The 23278-nt window shown below is 38.4% G+C and overlaps 1 protein-coding gene across 2 annotated transcripts; it reads left to right on the top strand.

The window, feature by feature from the left end:
• The first annotated feature begins 1798 nt into the window (after nucleotides 1-1798).
• Nucleotides 1799-23015, top strand: SAMD3 (sterile alpha motif domain containing 3). 2 transcript variants are annotated; one of them, XM_053716565.1, is made up of 9 exons: nucleotides 1800-2510; nucleotides 5815-6001; nucleotides 7429-7587; nucleotides 7752-7839; nucleotides 8051-8206; nucleotides 10109-10315; nucleotides 11072-11243; nucleotides 12119-12198; nucleotides 12372-23015. In XM_053716565.1, exons 3-9 carry the CDS (start codon nucleotides 7571-7573, stop codon nucleotides 12666-12668), a joined length of 1017 nt encoding a protein of 338 aa, XP_053572540.1. In that variant the 5' UTR covers nucleotides 1800-2510; nucleotides 5815-6001; nucleotides 7429-7570; the 3' UTR covers nucleotides 12669-23015. The 2 variants fall into 2 exon arrangements, with proteins under 2 accessions (XP_053572541.1, XP_053572540.1); XM_053716566.1 differs by lacking the exon at nucleotides 7429-7587 and having other exon boundaries at nucleotides 1799-2510.
• The last annotated feature ends 263 nt before the right edge of the window (nucleotides 23016-23278 follow it).

Genomic DNA, 23278 nt, shown 5'->3' with positions numbered 1-23278 from the left:
CCTCTGCAATTGCAATTGTAAATAAGTATAAAACAATTGCAACACGTTTCTCAGCCCACCGGTGGCTGTTTCATCAGGCATCCTGATGAAACAGCCACTAGTGGGCTGAGAAACGCATTGCAATTGTTTTATACTTATTTTAATAAAGTAAGTTTTATTTAAACTTACCACTTGCTGCCATAGTCTGTGTTTTTGTTCTAAACACCATCTACCTGAGATTGGACAACTGGAAGTTCCTGATCCCTGAAGGATAAGTCTACTGGTTGACTGTATTGACCCCAGCTTGCCTCTGTAGCACTAAGGTCAGGTGCTCCACTAAATGTGAGTGTATATTTATCTCTCTCTACCTCCCACTGCTTGTCTCAACAATACTAGTCCATATAGGATCCTTTGTGTTTTTCTATATAATTCTCTGCAGAGATCCGGGTACATTCTATAGTCCAGTCTTCTGGGTGACTGACACTGATCCCAGACTGCCTCGTCCACACCACTAGGGGTGTCTGACCATATGTGAGTGTAATCATTAACACCTATCAAAATTCTGTTCTATACAATATTGGGCCATGTGGCATTTATGTTTTTTTGTGTTGTCTGCAGTATACATCCAGACACTGCTAGATCCAATGAAAAGCAGACGGATCCTGGCAGATCTATATTATATATAACTTTGACTGATACACATACATTTAAGTGTTTTACACACAAACACAATCAGACACTTCTGAACTTTACAGGACCAGCTCTTATTTTACAGAAAAACAGCTGAATCCTGTCAAATCCATGTATAATTTAGACAGATACATACAAATGTAAGTATTTTTCACACAAACACAAACAGACACTGCTACATCCAATGCTGTTTTATAGAAAAACATCTAGATCCTGCCAGAACCCATTTTTACACACTAGAAAAAAGTGTGTAAAAATAGCATTGGATCCAGCAGTGTCTGGATGTGTCGAAAAGACTGTCCTTCTCAATTAGATATGGTTCTTGCAGGATCAAGTTGTTTTTATGTAAAAGGATCCAGATATTGTTGTGTAAAATAGTGTTGGATCCAGAAGTGTTTGGATGTGTTTGTGTGGAAAACCTTTAAATTTATGCGTCTGTCTAAATTAGACATGGATCCAATAGGATTTGGCTATTTTTCTGTAATAATGTTGGCTCTGGATCAATATGTTTTTTGTTTAAGGGAATAGGAAAGTCAAAATTAAACTTGCATGGTTCAGATAAAGCATGTCATTTTAAAATCACTTCTATTTTCAAATGTTCTTTGTTGTATCCATTGTTGAAAATGAATACTAACATATCCTTCAGTAGTGGGAGCTACTCATTGATTGGTGCCTGCACACATTTGTCTCTTGTGATTGGCTAACTAGATATGTTCAGCTAGCTGCCAGTAGTGCAATGCTGTTTCTTTAGCAAATGATAACAAGAGAATTAAGCAAATTTTATAATAAAAGTACATTTGAAAGTTGTTTAATATGTTCTATCCAAATCATGAAAAAAATGTTGGGGTTTCCTGTCCCTTTAAAATTGCATTGCATTTAGCAGTGTCTGGATGTATTTGCGTGGAAAACACTTGGATTTGTGTATGTCTTTCTAAATAAGACATGGATAAGGCTGTTTTTGATTTAACAGAATTGGTTATGGTAGGATCCTAATGATTTTGTGTAAAATATTGTTAGATCAAGCATTGTCTGGATGTGTTTGTTTGGAAGACACTTAATTGTATTTGTCTGTTTAAATAAGACATGGATCCGGTAGGATCTGGCTATTTTTTGTAAAACAAAAAAAAGAGCTGATTCTGAAAGGATCCAGATTTTTTTGTGTAAAATATTGCTAGATGCAGAAGTGTCTGGATGTGTTTGTGTGGGAAACACGTACATTTGTGTGTGTCCGTTTGTCTAAAGTAGACATGGATCTGGTAGGATCTGACTTTTACCCACTTCCAATTGGGGATGTTTAATGAAGCCTGGGTCTACTTTTACCCTCTCATCTGTGTGGTATGTAGAAAGTGTTTAGTCAGTTTACAATATTGACGTTAATTTGCTTAGCACATAAACCAGACCATCTTGTTCAAATAAGCAGCACACCACAAAATTTAGTTTTACACTGTTTACAGATCAGTTTGTAGCTGTTTACATAATATGTCACCATTTTTTGGGGGATGTTACTGTCTAGTATAAGGTAAGGAATATAGTTTAATATCAGTAGATTTGAATAAGTATCATTATTATTTATTTTTATTTTAATTAGGGGGCCCAGAAAAAAATCTTCCAGTAGGGCCCTCTGTTTATTAATTCCACAACTACTTTCTTCAAATTTGTCCAATGGAATTGTAGTCCACATACTCTATGCGCACTAATTTACAGAATTTGGGGTGTGCACGGGTGACAGTTATGCAACATGATGGCCTCAACAGTTCAGACACTGACGACAGAGGATCTTCTCCTAAAGTTAAAAGACGCTGGGATACAAGTCACTGAAGATGAAGTACAGAAATTCAGAGGTATGTTTAATTTTAGGTGCTGTTAAAATCATTTGATATTTTTGTGTATCTGCCCAACTTTTAGTTGTGCTCTCCCACCAAAACTTTTGATTAGGTAAATATTTTGGCCTGAAAAAAAACAACAACATTTATGCTTACCTGATAAATTATTTTCTTTCCTGGCATGGAAAGTCCACAAATTCATTCATTACTGTTGGGAATGTGAGACCTGGCCACCAGGAGGAGGTAAAGACACCCCAACCAAACCTTAAGTATCACTCCCACTTCTCATACTCCCCCAGTCATTCAGCCGAGGAAATAAGGAAAAGTAGGAGAAACACTAGGGGTATAGAGGTATCAGAAGGTTAGGAAAAATGCCGCCTTAAAAAAATAATAGGGTGGGTTTGTGGACTCTCCATGCCAGGAAAGAAAATCATTTATCAGGTAAGCATACATTTTTTTTTTCTTTCCAATGGCATGGAAATTCCACAAATTCATTCATTACTGTTGGGAATCCAGTACCCAAGCTAGAGAGGACACAGAATGAACAGGGAGGGACATAAGGTGGGCGGACCTAAACTGAAGGCACCACCGCTTGAAGCACTTCTCAGATAGTTTTATATCAGGAACATCCAAAGTAGATAATACCTCCTTGAGTAACAGACGAAGGTGTTCGAGTTTGAATCTGAAGTTAATGTCCTCAGACTCCGCTGATCTACCCGCAGCAGAGTCAGATATCTCACCTTCATAGGCTAAAGAGGTATGTTCATCCTCCGAGTTTTGTGATAGACTGACCAATGGAGTCTCAATAGAAGAGATTCCTGTGTCAGAGAGAACATGTTCTTTCTCTTCCTCTTACCTGAAGCTGGTAAGGCACTCAGCGCAGCAGAAACAGCTGATTGAAGTTGTGCTTCAAAGTCTCCTGGTAAAAAAATTCACCCATGAAGAGATTGAGCTGAGATGCAGGGAACTGCCATTACAACTACTTGTGACGGGGACTGAGGGGAAAGTTGAGACATGTCAGGGGCAGCATAGTTCTGAGAGGTAGAGGGCTCTGAGGGGTTAAATAAGAAACAGCAGACAAGATTTAGATTGTTTGGATTTTGACTGTGACATGACAACTAAACATGAGGAACATAACTGTGCAGGGGGTATCACAATACAAATACTTGTCACCCAAAAGTAAAGAGGGAGAATCATTGCCCAAATCCATTCTATCCTCCATAATGGGTAAACAGATCCCTACAGAAAAAAGTAAACGCTCAAACACAGGAAAGCAATTAAATAAAATGACAGAATTTATTCTCAAAAAACTATATGTGAAATTAAAATAAATATTCTCTAAATGGCACCTCTTTAGGCCCCAGCAGTGACTGGGGAACTTACCAACCTCCTTCTGTCTAGTTTTAGTCCAGTGCCGACTACTGCGCTGCACGCTACCTCCTTACTTACATAAGTAAAAAACACTACCATTATAGATTGTGCACACCAAACGCCCTTTTCATTTAAAAAAGCCCAGACAGCCTCAGTCCCATTTGCTGATACAATCCTTAAACAGATCAATCAGCAACTGTTAGAACAGTGCCCTGCAAAAAACTTCCCAGAAAAAATATAATCCCACTAGAATGAAGAATATATATGTCCCCAGGCTCCTTAGGGATGTAAATAGGAGATTTAAACCCCTCATAGTGCCTTTATGTCATCCAACCCTTTGAAGGAAAAGACACTTAGCTTTGGAGCCTCTGCTGTGGGGCAGACACAACACTTCCAGGTCTGACAGTGTCATGGGATCAGGACACATCTCCTTTCCAGGGCGTCCTCAAATCCGGTAGCGGGTGTCCTCCCGGGCTTCACACATTGCTGGCGCGGCGGGCATTCGTGGGTGCTCACGCTCACATTGGCACCGCGAAAATTCGATTTGCAGGTGTCGAGGCACAGTGCGCGCATGTCATGTCCCTGCCATCAGAGTGGTGTGGGGACTTCTGATTGGTCTCCTAGGGGGTGACTCCTAGCATCACTGTGGTTATGGGGTGTTCCTTGTCTCTATGGGATATAAAACCCTGGGCAGTCCCCTATTCCAGTGCTAGGTTATTCTGCCTGTTTACAGAGACCAAGCATTTTCTTCCAAGTACCTTTCCCTGAGTCCTTATCATACCTTGACTTCCTGGTTTTTGACCTCCGACTTGTTTGCTGACTACGCTACTGGCTGCCTGCCCTGACCTCGGATCTGCTGAACACGTTTTTTGCCTTTTCCTTATCTGTTGTGATGTATTGGATTCCTGCTACTATAACTATAGTAGGTTGTTCTCTGTCTCCTGCCAATTGGTTCTATTCGAGAACCATGTCCACTGACATATGACATATGTCGTATGACATGAACCTGAAGTAGAAAGAAAAGCAGTTTAAACTAACACTGGTTGCCAGGTGGGTGTGTTAGCACAGATTGCTTGAAGAAGGACAGAGAAGATCCCTGCCACATTCAGCAGCTAACAGCTACCAATACTCTTACTAAGAGGTTTACATGGACACAGAATTAACCCCAGTCCTATCTTGAAGGGAAACTACCCATTAAAGGACTTCTTTTCAATTTTTCTTTAGATCACCATCTTCGCCAAACTCCAATTTAGAGAGGCAAAGAATGACTTGGGGAGTATGGGAAGTGGGAGGGATACTTAAGATTTGGTTGGGGTGTCTTTGCTTCCTCCTGGTGGCCAGATGTTGAATTCCAAACAGTAATGAATACATTTGTGGACTCTACAGGCCACTGGAAAGAAATATTGTTTTGTTATTTAGATTAATTGTTATTATTATTATTATATTTATGATACCAGAAATGTTGGAGTATAAATTGGCACGCGGTCTTAAAAACAGGTGGCGATGATGAAAAAGCAGTGAGACGGTGTAATGGTCAAAGACATTGTCCATTGCATGCTTACATAGAAAAACAATTAATAACCAGTACATTTTGTGTAAGGTGGCCCTTATTTATGTTTGAAATTGAATTTATTTGAAAATATCATCTGTTTGAATTAATTAATATGAATCTTATTGGTATATATTTAAATGCTTCCTGGGCATTATACAAAAAGGCAAATTGTGAAGTTTCTTGACTCTGACATACTAATTTAAATAATTTTGAGTTTAACCATATGTGTACTGACTACAAAGTTATTTTAAATGTGTTTTTCTAAATTAGCCCATTGAAAGTCGAAGTTTATATTAATGATACTAATGATTTTCCATTGAAAATAAAAATTAAACGTCATTCATTTTAGTGTTGCTGAGATCTATCCTCAAATTCACGCTGATCTACGCTTCCTTTCAGAGAATGAGGTGGATGGAGAAACAATAGAGTGTGGCCTCACTGAGAACATGATATCATACTTATTTGAAGGTTCATTTAAAAAACAGGCCAAATTCAACAAATTAATACGGGAGATGAAGGAGGTGGTAACGATAACTCTATAACCAGTGCCACCAGAATGCTATCAGCAGCTTTCAACTACAGAAATGTAAGTATAACATTAAGTAATATGTTTTATGCTTATGTCTAATCTTAATAGGTAAATTGGTAATCATATGAATATATTACAGTAGAAAATTGTTCATGTTAGTGGCTAATCATCAGTGTTACTAGTAATGCAAGTTCTTAAAGGGTAAGTTCACCCAAAAATAAAAATTCTGTCATCATTTACTAACCCTCAGGTCATTCCAAACCTATAAGACACGTGTTCATATTCAGAACACAAATTAAGATATTTTTAATATTCTCTCATAATTTTTTGTCCATCCATTGCAAGTCAAGGCAATCAACATTTTCAAGCTTCAAAAAGTACATAAAAGGCTCCATGTACGAAGCAGCATATGCTGCTCCAGAGCCCTTGCGGGGCAGGTTTGCACATGTGAGCCTGTTTCCTGCAATGTAAAAAGCAGCAGTCATTAGACTGCTGCTTCTTACACTCTTTGCCACCTCTGAGGTGCCGAAGAGTACTCACCAGTCACCAATTGACAGCCCTTTCTCTTGCATGATTGTTCATGCAAGTGAAGGGGCGGGCATTACACACTCATCGGAAGTGTGTGATGATGCATACGGGCCAGCGTGCATGCATGGGGCCCAAAGACTTCATAAAAGTAATCCATATGAATTAATCCAAGTTTTCTTAAGAGACACAATTGCTTTATATAATGAACAGATTTTAATTTAGGATTTTATTCAACCATAAACATTGATCAATGTACATACATAGATCACATTAAATATGGTACATGGAAGCTCAAATGTGCTTGCTTGACGCGCTAAAACCTATGAGGTTTGTTCTTGCACACCAAGCAAACACGTTTGAGCTTCCTTTACCATATTTAATGTGCTTTGTGTATGTGCGTTGATCAATGTTCACATGTGCAGTGTTCTCCAAAAAAAATGTTGCCATCCGGGTGTCATTATAAAGTAGCTGGGTAGGGGTAGTGTAACACTTTGTAATGTTATTAAATTTTCTGTTATCCAAAGCAAAAATGAATTGCATAATTTGATAAAAATTATTTAATTATAATTTGAGCAATAAACATTGAACATTTTAAATATTAGCCAATTTTAGCTTACTTTTGGTTAAAATCTTAGCTGGGTCATCAGTAAAATCAGCTTGGTGGTGCACCTATTAAAAAGGGCCTAAATTAAAATCTGTTATTCATATGGATAGGAATATTCATATGGATTACTTTTACAATGTATGTATGTACTTTTTGAAGCTTGAAAACATTGATTACATAGACTTGCAATGGATGATCAAAAATGATAAGAGAATATTAAAAATATCTTCATTTGTGTTATGAAAATGAACAAAAGTCTTATGGATTTGGAATGGCATGAGGGTGAGTAAATGATAATAAAATTTTCATTTTTGTGTGAACTATCCCTTTTTATACCCCATCCTCACTGAAGAAATGGAACAAGTGGGAGACTGCCTGCTGGTTTTGTCATTCCACCATTTCCCAGAGATCTTCAGACCAGACTCGATAACAAAGAAACATGTCAGAAATCCTCCAAAGATAGACACAGAATCATTAGAGTTCTCCATGAAGCTATGATAGAACACACATTGTAAGTCATTATGTTCCATAATTTGTAATTTGTTTAACATTGCTTAATCTATATACAGTTAAAGTATTGATGGTGCTTTATAAATAATTAATGTAAACTAAGTATTTTGTTTTTCATCTTAGAAGTTTCTTAGAGCCAAATGTGGTTTTAATTCAATCTTTCAGGTATCCCACCAATGCAGAATATGTACAAGTTGTTAAAGCACTTATTGTGAAATATCCTTTCCTTAAGGATCTGGAAGGGAATGGTTATGTAAGTTACAAGGTTTGGGTATGTTATGTGAAAGGAATTTACCAGTATAAATAGGAGTTACATAAGATCATTGACCATGGATGATATGTTCTCAGATATCCGACATTTCAGAAGTTCTAATGAACAGAAATTGGTGGATTCTGTATATATACATTTTAAAAAAAAATGAGGTTGACCTTTTGATCTGATCTGTTTTTACCCTCTCTGTTAGCATACTTGGCACCAATCCCTCAAGCGAAAATTCAAAGCAGAGCGTGCACCTCTGGTTCTTGATGAAGAGGTAAGAAAGAGCAAGGAGAAGTTTGGGCACAAGAGAGTGAGACTATCGGAAGAAACTTCAGGAGCCTGTCAGAGATCTATGTCAGGGGTAAGTGTATAGTTTAACACAGTGGTTCTCAAACCTGTTATGAAGCTCCTGAACCACTGCACATTTTGGATGTCTACCTTTTTGGACACACCCAATTTAGGTCTTGCAGTTAGGGGTTGACTAATATAGGTTTTTTTATGGCCGATGCCGATATCTTTGAGAGAAGGGTGGCCGATATATATATATATATATATATATATATATATATATATATATATGATATCACACTATTTAATTTAAACACTTCTGCCAATTGGACATAGCTACTACATCAAAGGATACTTTGCCCAGCTTACTCTGTTGATGTAGTATCTACATCCAACCTTCTGGCCCATGCTGCGGTCCCTGCTTTCAGCTCTAACAGCTAAGACCACAGCCAGAGGCAGAAGGTGTAGGGTAAGAGAGTGCTGATCATGCTCCCGTTACTATATGAAAACAGATCACTGATACAGACAGTGACACTCTGTGTCACTCTCTTTATCTACTGCTGTGGTGCAGTTAGTAGTGTGGGAGGGAAGGAGGAAGCAGGTGGTCGCCCATCACCAGAGGTGTGGGAGAGAGAAGGAGGAGGTGGGTCTTCTATACTGCAGAAAAGGTTTGGGATGGAGGGAAGCAAGAAGGGATCTGCTATGCTACATAAAAAACATGTGAGGGGGCATTTGTGCTATGACTGCCCATGTGGTATGTAAATAACTTCAGTGAGAAGCCCAAAGTTTATGAAAAAGTAAATATGATCACATTTGAGGTGAAACAGTGGCATGAAATATACCTAAATTGACCTAGATCAATACCTTGGGTTGTCTACTAAAAAAATAATATCATTTTAATAGATGAATTTAAAAAAGGCTCTATTTCTGTTTAAATGGAGTGATAGCCAAAATGCTAAAAATTCTCTGGTCTTTTGTGCAAGTTTTTCTCTAACATTTCAAGTCCTTAAGGGGTTAAAGATAGTAAATACCACATTTATAACTATCAAATGCTAAATTTATTAACTAGTAAATTATATAAATGCATATTTGCTGAATGCTGATGGTATATGAAAAAGTATTATCATGATTGGCTTTCTATTATTAGATAGAATTGTTAAACAAAGACTGCAAACTAATGAAGATGAAGAATGGGCTCTCCTGTGTTTCTGTGCTCAGGTGCTGGGGTACACAACAGTGTCAAAATAATGTAAAAATTGGTGTTCTCTTCCAAGACTTTTTGGCCAAAATGTACAGTATCTGCCAATGAGGATAATTAAAAATGCTTAATATAAGTAAATATATATTGGCCTAGGTGATATATTGGTTGACCACTACTTACAGTCAGTACTAATGAGCTGATGAGTTGAATCAGGTGTGTTAAATGAGGGAGTCATACAAAATGTGTGGTGATGAGGGGGGACCTCCAGGACAGATTTCACTGGTTTAACACATTTAAAAGCCAAGTGTCCAATAATATTTGTTTGTGAAATATCTGAAGTATAAAGGCCCATTCACACCAAGAACAACTATAATAACTATAATGATAAGTATATTAGTTTTCACACCAAGGGACGATAACATTCTGTTCATTCTAAGCGGGTACTGCAGATATGTGGGCTGCCGCTTTAAATGCTCAAGCTCTTTAATTATGAATGGCTGTCGAAGTTTTTATTATTCATCCATTGAAAATAAAAAATAGCTCTGAAAGTGATCCCAATGATATCATTCCTCTGTGTCATTGTCGTTACAGTTGTGGTATGGACTTCCCTATTCTCTTAGAATTAGAATTATTATTATTATTTTTTTATTATATTTATCATTCTTGGTTTGAATGAAATTTGCTATTTGCTGTTAGAAAAAATGTGTTTGTGCATTTGTGCATTTGAGGTCGAACCAATTTTTTATTTTGCGTTTTTTAATTTGACTACAACAGGAGATCGCGGTAATTGGTGAGGATGCATCTTCTATTGAGAGTCATGTGAATGTCTTGCATATTCAGTATAACAAGATGAGACCAGACACCTTGGTTGTCAAAGACCGAATGCAGCAAACTTTTGCATGGCGGAGAAGGGAGATAAGAGATGGAATGACCGTGGAGGACATACTTAAGAAATACCCTTTCTTAAAAACACCCTCAGGGGTAAGTGATATCACAGATAATTTTATAGCAGTTCTCAGCTTAAAACAAATGTTAGATGTCAGTGTAAGCATATAAGGGCACTTGGAACAGTAGGCTAAAGTAATAAATAGGGACCAAGAGCTGAAACTGTGAAAGGCCCAATTGTTATTCTAAGGATTATTTATTTATTTTCAGAGTTTTCAGGGGAATTAACAAGCTTAAAAATGTTGCATACATGTCAGAGTCGAAGACTATTAGGTCTATGTAGCGCATAGGCATGGCAGGGGCAGACTATGCAGCACCCCTTTTACGCAGCACATAAACTTGGTGCATGTGGCTATTGTGGGTATTGAGGGTCAGTTTATTACCCATTTCCCAGTTTTGCTTAACCATCACTGTTATATTAATATACTTTATAACCCCTAAAATCAAGTAGAACTGTCCCTTATAATGCATGTGCCCACCGTGCATTAATTTCTTTGAGCCACCAGGTGGCCATGGCACATAGTGCTTGGGCCCACAATCACTTATTGCAGCTATGTTTTACAGTTAGAACTCTATTTTAAAGATAGTGTAATTTTCTAAGCCTTCAGATGTACAAAAAAATGTGCAATTAATATTGCAAACACAGATTGCACAGAGGTAGAATCAGAGTAAAATGGCAATGAAAGTGACAACATAGAATATTGTTAATTTATTTGATTTTAGACTGGTTTGATACCTTTAACATAAAATGAGTGTGATAATTGACTTTTTTCTTTCTGCAACCATTTTCAGCTGTGTGATGAAGTTGACCGAATCCATTCATCAACTGTCAACTTAGGCCAGCGCTTTAAGGAGGGCTTTACCAGTATTGTGCCAAAGGTGCTTGAGCTTGTTCAAAGAAATATTCCCTTGGCCAAAATTTACAAAGAAGCACGAGAAGAGATGCTTGCAGAAGATCTTCCAGGTATTGACATATAACATAACGGTTTGGTGCAAATCTGTATCTGAGCTTTTCTAAGGAAAATGAATTTAAAATATAGTTGGTTCCAATATTGAAGGGCTGAGCTTAGCATCCATATAATCTTGAGAACCTCTGATCGAGAACTGATGGACCTGACACATTGAGTAGTCAAACTATCGTCCAAATAGTCAATTATGAAAATTGGATGTTTTGCACATATCTTTAATAGTGTTGTAAGCTTTGGCATATTTTTCATATCTATTAAAATTTTTAACTTAAACCATTTATCAGCAACAGCATGAACAGTTGGTCAATCATATCTTAATTTTGTGTTTGGTTTGCTCTTTCATTCGCAATCGCATCAAAGTCATTTTTATTTTTTATTTTTTTGCATTGGCAATACATGTGTCTAATTTATAAACCTTTCCCTAAACTTTATTCAAAATTTATTCATATTTCCAATTAATTATTTTTGTGAAAATAAATTAAATGTGTCTAACATTGTCAAAGAACATCAATAAATATTAAAATAGAGTCAATTTATCAAATGTCTGTCGGACCTGATCCGACAGTGCGGATCAGGTTCGACAGACATCGCTGAATGCGGAGAGCAATAACGCCACCCCCTGCAGACTCAGGGAGGTGTCAATCAACCCGATCGTACTAATTCTGGTGATGTCTGTCCGCCTGTTTAGAGCAGGCGGACAGGGTTATGGAGCAGCGGTCTTTAGACCGCTGCTTCATAACTGCTGTTTCTGGCGAGCCTGCAGGCTCGCTAGAAACACGGGTTGTCAAGCTCCATTCGGAGCTTGATAGATAGACCCCTATATATTAATGTTAAAGAAATAATTAAAGATTAATTACTTTTTGTACAACAGATTCTGACTTCCGTGCAGCACTGATTCTATTGCCCTACATCTTTAAAGAGAAAGTTGAGAACTTCATCACACTGGGAGAGGTATGCAATACGTTATTAAACAGCCCCCTGGAAAGGGGGTACATCTTTTTTGTGCCTTATTACATTGTCCTTGAAAACTGTCAGTCTGTGATACTACAATTAAAAGAGGTCTGGTTATGCAGGTCTGATAAATGTTGCATTCTTTTAATGCTGATGTTTTGTATTCTTCACAGTGTAATGCTGATACTCCATACCCAACCATACAGTTGGTAGAAACTGGTTGGAAAATGGCTTTCTCTAGGAGAGTTCACGTCCTTGTCAAAGTAGATGGTCTTGAGGTGTGCAGAGGAATAGGAGTTGAAGAAGGGATAATTGCAGCATTCAGCACCTACTTTGTTTTCAACTTGGCTTACCCACCCTACATGAAAAATACACTGTCCTTCCTGCAGCGTGCTATAGCAAAGATTACTGAGGTGGGTGAAAAGCCCCTTCCAATAACTGTTACCCGAATAATTAATATCCTGTGCTGAATATGCCACGACCATATAGATGCCCAAGGTGTAGAAGAACAACCTTCACCTTAATGAAACTAATACAACATGTTGGTCTGGTTCACAACCATGAACCCAATTTCAACATCACTTGTGGATTGAATGACTGCAAATCATCTTTTACAGTATATGAGTCTTTCAGGCGTCATGTCTATCGCAAACATAGGAAGCTTGTGCAACCTCATGACGATAAGGATGATGCTGAATACATGGACTATAATTTGGAGAACATGGACTATCACAATGATCTGGAGAATAGTGGTGATCTACAGCCTAGGACCGAGGAAATGCATCCACCTAGTAGGAATGAGCTTTTAACAAATTTTAAAGAAAATTTCTTTAGTTTCATACTTAAATGTAGAGAAAAAAATCACATTCCACAGACTGTCCAGCAGGAAATGGTGAATGACATAAATTTTTTATTTTGTTATTTTAAAGAGAATTACGACTCTTTTATTACTTATCATCTTCAAAAAAATGGGTTCAACATTTTGGAATGTCCAGAATTAAAAGAAATAGTGCAGTCAAGTGATTTTTTTTGAAGAAGCTTCCAAAGTTGTTAGCTCCCCACATATGTTGAAAGAACATTGTAAATCTCAGCTTAAGTTGGTAGAACCGGTACATCACATTTTGAGGTCACAAAGTGGACACAAAATAGGTACATATTCTTATGTACCCATCACTGAGGTTTTTTTTTTTTTTTTTTTTTTTTTTTTTTTTTTGAGATATTTTATTATATATAAAGTTTTTATTGAACAGGTTCATAAAACATGACATAAGATACACAGTACAATGTATAATAGTGTGCTATTAAATTCCATCTGATTGCTATTACAGGTTATGAACATGCAGCTTCTGCTGTGTATCCGCAAGGACAAGAAAAAAGAGAAAAAAAAAAATCTTTTATATATAAACCGCATAGGCCTCTAAATAGGCCAACTTTAGCATCTTGTCCAGTTATATTTGAGGGAACCTTTTTCAAAATAATTAAATAAAAAGAAAAAGAAAGAAGGGGAGGAAGGGGAAGAAAAGGGGAAGAAAAAAAAAAAAGAAAGAAGAGGAAAAGAAGAGGATAACCGTAGTGATGTAGAAGGGGTGAAGCAGTAGAAGGGAGAGAAAGAGGAGAAACATAGGAGGAAGTGTAAAAAGAAGAGGGGAAATCCAGAAGAGTGGGTAATGAAGTAATCTCTCCAATATCACCTGTCCCATAGCATAATGTAACATCATTGGTCAGAAGCTCGAGTAAGGTCGAAATTATGTTGGTACCTGCAGTGATTCCCAATAAAGTTTTATATTTAAAAACATGTCATGTCTATTTCGTTTAAGATAAGAGTATTCTTCCAAAAGAATAAGTTCTTGTGTTCTAGCTGCCCACTCCGTAATTGTTGGGACATTTTGGGATTTCCATTTTCTGGCAATTAGGGATTTTGCTCCATTTACGCAAATTTGAAGTAGGGAAAGTCTAAGTTTACAGGAGATCCTAGGCCTAGCGTTGAACAGTATGATCATTGGGTTAAAATTAAATGTAGTACCTAGTAACGGGTGTAATATCTTTTCTAAGGAGTCCCAAAAGGTCCGCAGGCTAGGGCACGACCACCATATGTGTGATAAAGTTCCCTCACCCCCACACCCCCTCCAGCACAAAGAAGAAACCTCAGGGTATATCATTTTCAGTCTGACTGGTGTCATATACCACCTTGAAAGAATTTTATAGTTCATTTCGAGGATCTGGGAAGAAGACGACGTTTTGCCAGTAAATTCAAACAATTTATACCAGTAATCCGGTGTAATGTCTTGGTGCAATTCTTCCTGCCAGGATTGAGTGTATGTCGGTAATGTTCTATGTACACAATGGTCTATAATTCGCCTCGACATAGCAAGAGTTCCTCTTGATGTAATGGCAGCTCTGCAAAGCGTTTCAAATGGGGTGAGAGAGCGTGTAAGCTGAGAGCTATGTGGGGAAACTCGCAGCAGATTTTGCAATTGGGAGTATTTCAACCAGTTAGTAAATGTACCTTCCAGAACTTCAGATAAGTCTTGTCTCGGCCTAAGTTTCCCCTGGGAAAGAAAATCCACCAGCGGAGATGAAAACCCCAACTCTTTATAGTGTATGTCCCCCGTTGAGAGATGGATGCCTAATAGTAATTCAGTGTCTTGGAAAATTGGTGTCATGGGCGAGTGGGGTGTGGATATGCCTTTTATATGGGTAATTATTGTATCCCAGGTACGAAAGATGTGTCTATAAAGAGGGGATGATCTAGCTCTAGTTGGGCGATATTTATCCTGCAGCCAGCAAATTGGGCCTACTTTGGGAGTTTTCAGGATATGCGTGTCTAGGGGGATCCATGCCTTATCTTGAGAGCTATTGTGCCAATTTAGTATACGTTGTAGTACGTTAGCCTGATAATATCGGAGTATATGGGGAGTACCCAACCCACCATCTCTCCTAGATCTATATATATTTTGCCTAGCCACTCTCGGTTTTTGTCCTCCCCATATAAAATCGTTGAGGATAGATTGGAGCTGTTGGAGATAGGTATGGGGGAGATGAATAGGGATAGTCTGCAATAAATAAAGTATTCGAGGCAACAATGACATTTTCGTGATTTGGTTTCTGCCCCACCAAGAGAAATATTTATTTCGCCAAGATTGGCAGTCCCTCGATATTTCTTGTAAGAGCGGTGTGTAATTGGATTTAAATAGGGATGTCAGTCGTGGTGTAACGTTAATACCTAAGTATCTGATGTGATCACTGTTTAGTTGGTATGGACAGACCTGGGCCAGATTTGAGAACTTATGGGCGTTCATTGTAAAATTTAGAATGTTAGATTTCTGGTTATTAATCAGGAAGTGGGAGAGGCTCCCAAAACGGCTAAATTCGGTCAATACGGCCGGTAGAGATATACTAGGATTAGATAAGGACAACAGTATGTCATCTGCATATAAGCTTATTTTATAATTGTTGGGGCCTACGGCTATCCCAGTGATGTTAGTATTTAGCCTAATGTGGGATGCTAGGGGTTCCATTGCAATAGCAAATAATAGCGGGGACAGTGGGCACCCCTGCCGTGTACCATTATTTATTTGAAAAGACTCAGACAAAATACTATTTACCCTGATTCTAGCTGTGGGATTACTATATAGACTGAATATCCTGTTAATCAATTTATCTCCAAACCCATATCCAGTCAACACCGAGCGAAGGTATACCCAGTTCATCCTATCGAACGCTTTTTCCGCGTCGGTTGAGGCCAGGACCATCTCAATATTAGAGGTTGTAGCAAAATCGATCAAATGGAGCGTCCTAATTGTATTATCCCTGGCCTCCCGACGCGGAATAAAGCCCGCCTGGTCTGTGTGGATAATATGAGGCAACAGCGTACTAAGTCTAGTTGCCAATATCTTGGCATATATTTTAGCGTCCGTATTTATGAGGGATATAGGCCTGTAGCTGCCTGGTTCAAGTGGGGACTTCCCTGTTTTATGAATTAATGTAATGTGGGCCGATAAAAAATCTGTGGAAAAAGATCCGTTTTCGTCTATTGAATTAAATAATCTAAGCAGGTGTGGCAGTAATATATTTTTAAATGTTTTGTAATACAAATTGGAAAAACCGTCGGGTCCCGGGCTTTTTTGCATTGGTAGAGATTCAATGGCCTTTATGATTTCCAAAGGGGCAATGGGTTCATCTAAGCCTGCGGCCTCCTCCTTCGAAATCTTAATTAAGTCAGCCTCCCTAACATATGTATCCATATCGCTAGTCTCTTCGGGGGAGTCTATTGGTGGTAAATTATATAGTTTACTGTAGTAGTCATGAAATGTTGAGGCAATTGACTTACTATCTTGTATCTCCTCACGATCTACGTTATATAGTTTTTGGACATAGGAGTTAAGCGTTCTTTGGCGTAAAGCTCTGGCTAATAGCCTTCCGGCTTTGTTTCCTTCTGAGAAATATAATCTCTTTAGATAAAAGGCTTGTCTTTGGGCTTCTTTTTGTAACTGGGTATTAAACTTATTTCTTGCAAGGGCAAGGTCTCGATTTATGATGGGATCTAAAGGGTGCTGGAAATGGGCCTGCTCAAGGGTCGATAATTGGTGTTCAAGCGTGCTATAGTCTGATTTCCTACGCTTAGTAAGAAATGCTTTGTGTTTGAGAAAAATGCCCCTTATTACCGCCTTGTGTGCATCCCATAGGGTACTGGGAGTAATAGAATCAGTCATATTTATTCTAAAATACTCATTCAGGGCTTTAGAGATTTGTTCTGTAAATACTGGATCTTTTAAAAGTGTTTCATCCAGTCTCCAGATGTATTGGGAGAGTGGAGCCGAGGGCCAAACAACGGTGAGCGTGACCATAGAATGGTCCGACCAGGGAATTAGGGAAATAGTGGTGGAGTCTATAATGTGTAAGCTAAGTTGGTTTACTAAAATGTAATCTATTCTAGACCAGGACCTATTCGGGTGTGAGTAAAATGTAAACTCTTTCTTCTGGGAATGTTGCAACCTCCACACGTCTACTAGGGAGTGGGCTGATAAATTGGTATTAATGCTTTGTAATGTGGATATGGGGATCCCACTCCGTCCGTGAGAGCAGTCGAGCAAAGGTGACAGAGCTACATTAAAGTCGCCTGCGTAGATAACAATTCCCCTAGTAGTAGGCAAGTATCTGTCCAAGGTCTGCCTAAAAAACTTAGCTTGTGCTCTATTGGGGGCATACACATTCACCAGTGTAACCGGTTGATTGTATAGAGTGCCCTGTAAGATAAGAAGTCTACCCTCTTTATCCTGTTGTTTGGCAGTTAGTTGAAACGGTAATCTCCTATTAAAGAGAATGCCTACTCCATTTGTTTTACTGTCGTTATGAGAGAAATAGCCAAGCGGGTATGTGCTGGAGGAGAGTGCGGGGGCCCCCTCACGACTAAAGTGTGTCTCCTGAATAAAGATAATGTCGCCCCCCAGCCTGCAAAACCAATTCAGGGCTACTGATCTTTTTGTTGGGGAATTAAGGCCCTTGACGTTTTGGGAAAAAATTTTTAGTTTAGGGAGGGACATAATAATCTAAGGGTCTGAGCAGCATAGAGGGGCTAGAACTTACTGGAATTAAAGGGTGTACCTGCATGTCTATAGATTCCCATCTCTGGGATGAGGGGTACTTACTGTGTAACCGAGCTTCTGGTGGCCAAAAATGATGTGCATGAATGGTACATATAATGCAACAGATAATACAGAGATTGGTATGTCGAGAGATCCTCTGGGGGTAGAGAAAAAGGTGATTATTGAGAGAAAGAGAGAGAAGAAGAGGGAGAAAAAGTAAATAAATAACAAAAAACAAAGACATTACAGTAAAATACAAACCTAACCTACCTACAGCAATTGAAAAATGGCTCAAGAACATTGAGCTATAGGTCAGGGCTAATACTATTCTGTTCTAAATGCAAACATATAGGAGAACATAACATTCTTAACTAATATAATCTCCATCCACTTAAATCTTACTGCCATCTAACAGTGCAGAGCTAAAATTAAAAGTGTAAGATTAACATAACTAAACAATGTAAAAATAAAAATAAAACTGCAATAAACATCACTTTGTGGCTTCCAATTTTGGAAGCCTATCTTCTGGAACTCATAGTGAAACTGTTACCCGATTTAGGGTCAACTAGCAATGCTAGATGGAGACGGCTAGAGGGTATTGGGTCATCATACCACCTTAGCAAAAAAAAAAAAAAAAAAAAAAAAGTATTTTCCGGCTTATAAGGCTGTGTCCATCTATTCTAAAGTACTATTACCACATAGTCGTCCACATATAGGAAGTACTGTTCATAGGTGGGTCGCCCCCTGGGGAGCATCAAGATGAGGTAGAAAAGGAAACACCTTTCCAGAAGTAAAGTGGTGGAAAAAGTTCAGATAGATACTAAAGGACCTCAGGTAGGTGTTTGTTGAGCATCATCTTGGCCTGAGAAGGGGGTAGCAACAGTCTTGTCTTTTCTCGATCTTTTCCGGTTGACTGTGGTCCAGCCCAATCTTTGGGGTCTGGGGGCATGGGTGTCTTGTTGATCCTGATCAGACTTGGATTCATTAAGTTTGGGAAGGGTAGGTAGAGGTATGTTCAATTGTTTACAGAAAGGTTCAATATCTTCCAGCGATCTATAGGTGAATGTCTGTGAACCCCGAATCACCCTAAGGCAAAACGGGAAACCCCATCTATAAGGTATCTTCAGTGTTTGTAGATGTTGTGTTAAGTACCTGGCCTCTCTCCTTTTACCAAGTGTGATAGGGCTTACATCTGCGTATACCTGTAGATGACTATCTTCAAAGCAAATATTCTGTTTTTTCCGAGCTGCAGTAAGGACCAGTTCCTTGTCTTTGAAGAGTTGAAATTTTAAAATCACATCTCTTGGCGGATCCGTAGGTTTCGGAGGTGGTCTGAGTGCCCTGTGGGCCCTATCTAGTGGGATAGAAGGTAATTCAGATTCATCAGTAATATGCTGAAAGATTTTTTGCAGGTAATCCTCAAGTAGAGGGGGGAGGATAGTCTCTGGGATACCCCTAATCCTAAGGTTTTAACGTCACCCCCTATTGTCCAGATCTTCTACATGGGTTTGGAGGTTGTCTATAGTGACACTCTGTTGGTACGCCTGTCTGGAAAGTAATTCAAGCTCTGAGTTGATATGATCAGATCCTTCCTCCAAGTATTCCATTCTATCCCCTAGATCATTAATGTCCTTCCTGACCTCTTTAAGGCCATCCTTTATGAGTTGACTGACCTGTGATAGCAGTGCAGCAAAGTCATCTTTGGTGGGTAAAAAATTTAAATCTGCCCTTGTGAGTGGTCTGGTGTTCCTAGAGGACGTTTGAGATTGTATTGATTCATCAGAGTCACTCATGTTATCTTGCATTCCAGCTGCCGGCCCAGGGGTGGCTTCTAAGGGCTTAAAAAATTCTTTTAGCATAGATGGGTTTTGCATGTTTTTTAGGCTCTTACTGCCTTTAGGTGCTTTTTTCTGTCCGTTAACAGACATCTTGCAGCGTCTGGAGTAGGTGATGAAGGTCTATTAACTCAGATTGGACTCTCTCTTATTCTCTAGACCAGATGTAGACAGAGGTTTAAGAAGCCACAGTTTGATTAAATATTGGCGTGATCACCCACCATTAGGTTATATTTAGAAATTTCTTAGTCGGGTTCCCCGCTGTCAGTGTATATAGCAGAGACTCGTGGCGTTAAATCACAATGTGTGTTGTGCCTGGCCTGTTAGTTTGTGGTGCGGCATAATTACTTAGCGTGTAGCATATTCAAAAAAGTGATCTAGCTCGCTCGTGGCTTATTCTCAGCTTGTCCCAAAATATCATGTCTCAGCTCTCAGTGGCTGGCCGAGTTCAGAGTGTGCAGCAGTGATGACGAGGCCTTGCTGTAATGTGGGCCATCGGGGAGGGCAGGCCCTAATGGCGCACTACTCACTGTCTCAGACGGCGGTTCTCTTACTTGTGCTGGGCCGGTTCAGGTCCGGAACATCTTTCCCGATCTGCTCCAAGGAGGTATAGCGGCGGGTATGAGTTGCGATGTGTCGCCTCGCAGCCTGCAGAACAGGCCTCCGTAGTGTCCAGATATGGCGGCGGTTAACCTCCGATATGTTGTGGTGCGGTGCTGCTTTTCAATGCTGGATAAAGCACCAGGGCACTGTTGAATAGCTGACCTGTAGGTCGATGTGGAGATAGATCAGCTTTTTATGCTCCTAAATAGGCTTTTTAGCCCTGACAGACACGGAGCTCACTCATGTGCGTCCTCCATGATGAGCTGCTAGCTCCGCCTCCCATCACTGAGGTTTTAACTAACTATTGTTCACATGAAGACATATTTGATGAAATTCAGGCTAACAATTATCTAGACAGAGATGCAGATTATTTAAGTGACTACTCAGATGGTATATATTTCAAGGAAAATCCCTTCTTTAATGTTAATCCTCATGCCCTGCGTCTTCATTTCTATGAAGACAAATTTGAAGTTGTCAACCCCTTAGGTTCAAAGAGAAACAAACACAAGCTTTGTGCTTTCTATTATATGGTAGGCAACCTCAAACATCGATCAAAACTGAAGCACATCCATCTGGCTTTGTTAGTACGTCAAACATTTGTAAAACTCTATGGTTTGGTAACCATCTTAAAACCCATGTTAGACGATCTTAAAAAACTTGAAAGTGAAGGGTTCACTGTAACTGTAGGTGGGATTGAGCAGACTATTCATGCTGCACTAGCAACATTTTCAGCAGATAATCTTTCAGCGCATATGATAGGTGGTTTTACAATGTCATTTAACTCTGCTAGAGTTTGCCGTTATTGCATGGCAACACACACAGAAATTAAAGAAAAATTCAGAGAGGACGATTTTGTTTTAAGAACCCCAGAGGTTCATCAGTACCATCTGACATGTATTGATAATGCTGAGGATAAAAGAATGTATGGTGTAAATAGTCTCTCACCATTTAATGAGCTAAAGTATTTTGATGTGACAAAGGCATTTCCTCCTGATATAATGCATGATTTATTAGAGGGGGTTATTCCGCTTACAATGAAGCTAGTTCTGACCTGGGCTCACAAAGAGAAACACATTACTATTTATGAAGTAAATGAAGAACTTAAGCAACTTTCAATTGTTCAAAATGACAAGAGAAATACACCAGTACAGTTGTCAGAGAGAAATTTGCACAATGGAATTATTGGATCAGCTTCACAAAAGTGGTTTCTGTTTAGGATTTTGCCATTTTTAATAGCACACCGAGTACCACCCAATAGCAAATATTGGAATGTTTTCCTGTTATGTCGTGAAATTGTTGACATTGTCATTGCCCCAAGGGTGAAAAAGGAGAACCTAGCAATGTTAGATGTACTTGTTTGCGAGTTCTTGACGCAACTTACAGATGTTTTTGGGGATGTTGTCACACCCAAGTGTCATTATTTGATTCACTATTCAAGACTGATGTTAATGTATGGACCTCTGCGTTCACTTTGGTGCATGCGTTTTGAAGCAAAACATCAATATTTTAAGACTGTTGCAAGTAGCTGCAGAAACTTTATTAATATTGCTAAAACTTTAAGTGAGAGGCACCAAATGAGGCAATGCTGGGAGTTTTCCCCACCTAATATTCTTGATGAATTTGAGATGGTACAAGGTAGGAGTGTAGAGACTCCGTTTTCATCGCTCCCATTAGACCTACAAACAACTCTTACTAGTGTACATGTAAATGAAGATTCATGCAAAGACATCCAGCGTGTTTCAGAAGTGACTATTAACAGTGTAAAATATGCTTTAAAAGATGTATTCATAGTTGATTATGTCCATGCAGAGGAAATTCCTTTATTCTTCCAAATTAAATATATTTTAAATATCAATACCATATGGCTTCTGTGTGGTAAACTTTTAATCCCAATAACTTATGATTCACACTTCCATGCATACTCAGTCAAAGTTGATCCTGAATGGAGTATAATTAAACCAGGGCAAGAGATGGACTTTCAGGCCCTTGACACATACTCTGTCGATGATAAATTGTTTGTTATTCTCAAGAATGTTTAAAATGCAAAGTTAAAATGAAATGTGTAGTATTGTTTTTAGAAAAAGTTAAATTGCTTAATATATCTTATTCTTAAATGTTTAAAATGATTTTAAGGAGAATACAAAGATACAGTTAAAGGGATATGAAACCCAAAAATGTTCTTCTGTGATTCAGAGGACACCATTTTAAAGAAGTTTACAATTTACTTCTATTATCAAATTTGCTTTATTCCCATGATATTCTGTGTTCAGGAGATACCTGAGTAGGCATCTAAAGCACTAAATGACAGGAAATAGCGCTGCCATCTAGTGCTCTTGCATATGGATACCATTCTTGCAAAACTGCAACATATAGTGCACTAGAAATAGTCCAGCTTCTAAGCATACGGCCATGCTTTTCAACAAACGATACCAAAAGAATGAAGAAAATTTGATAATAGAAGTAAATTAGAATGCTGTATAAAATTGCATGCACTATCTGAATCATGAAAGAAAACAATTGGGTTTCATATCCCTTTAATTAAATGTACTGTTTTGGTTTTTTAAATGCTTAATATATGTGATCCTTCATGTTTTAAGGGCATAAAAGTTACAGTTAAAATTTAAATGTGTAGTACAGTTTTTGAAAAAGTGAAATTGCTCAATAAATGTATATGCATCCTGATATATTAATACGTTGTGATGCAATGCATAAATCAGTCATCCTGTGAAAAATGCACACAAAAATGTGAAAATGTACATTTTTTAAAGGTTATTTATTAAATGATGGAACATCATTTTGGCATTTTGTTTTTTATATGCTTTATCATAGTTGTTAACTGTCCCAGGACAGTGATGGGTTTTTTTTTTTTTTTGGCTCCCTGTCTATTACGTCTGTCCCATGTTCAGCTCAGCTCAGCCTAGGTTAAGTTTAGTAATATTGTGTGCAGTACGTTTTTTTCTGGAAACGTATCTAGGATCTTCTGCTGTAATGAATTGTAGCAGTGTGTAGACAGGTGTTAGGTATGGGGGAACCATGAGATATATAATAGAGTAGTAG

Source organism: Bombina bombina, chromosome 6, assembly GCF_027579735.1.
Source record: "Bombina bombina isolate aBomBom1 chromosome 6, aBomBom1.pri, whole genome shotgun sequence".
NCBI classification, from domain to species: Eukaryota; Metazoa; Chordata; class Amphibia; order Anura; family Bombinatoridae; genus Bombina; species Bombina bombina.
This window is presented reverse-complemented; position numbering and strand designations above follow the sequence as displayed.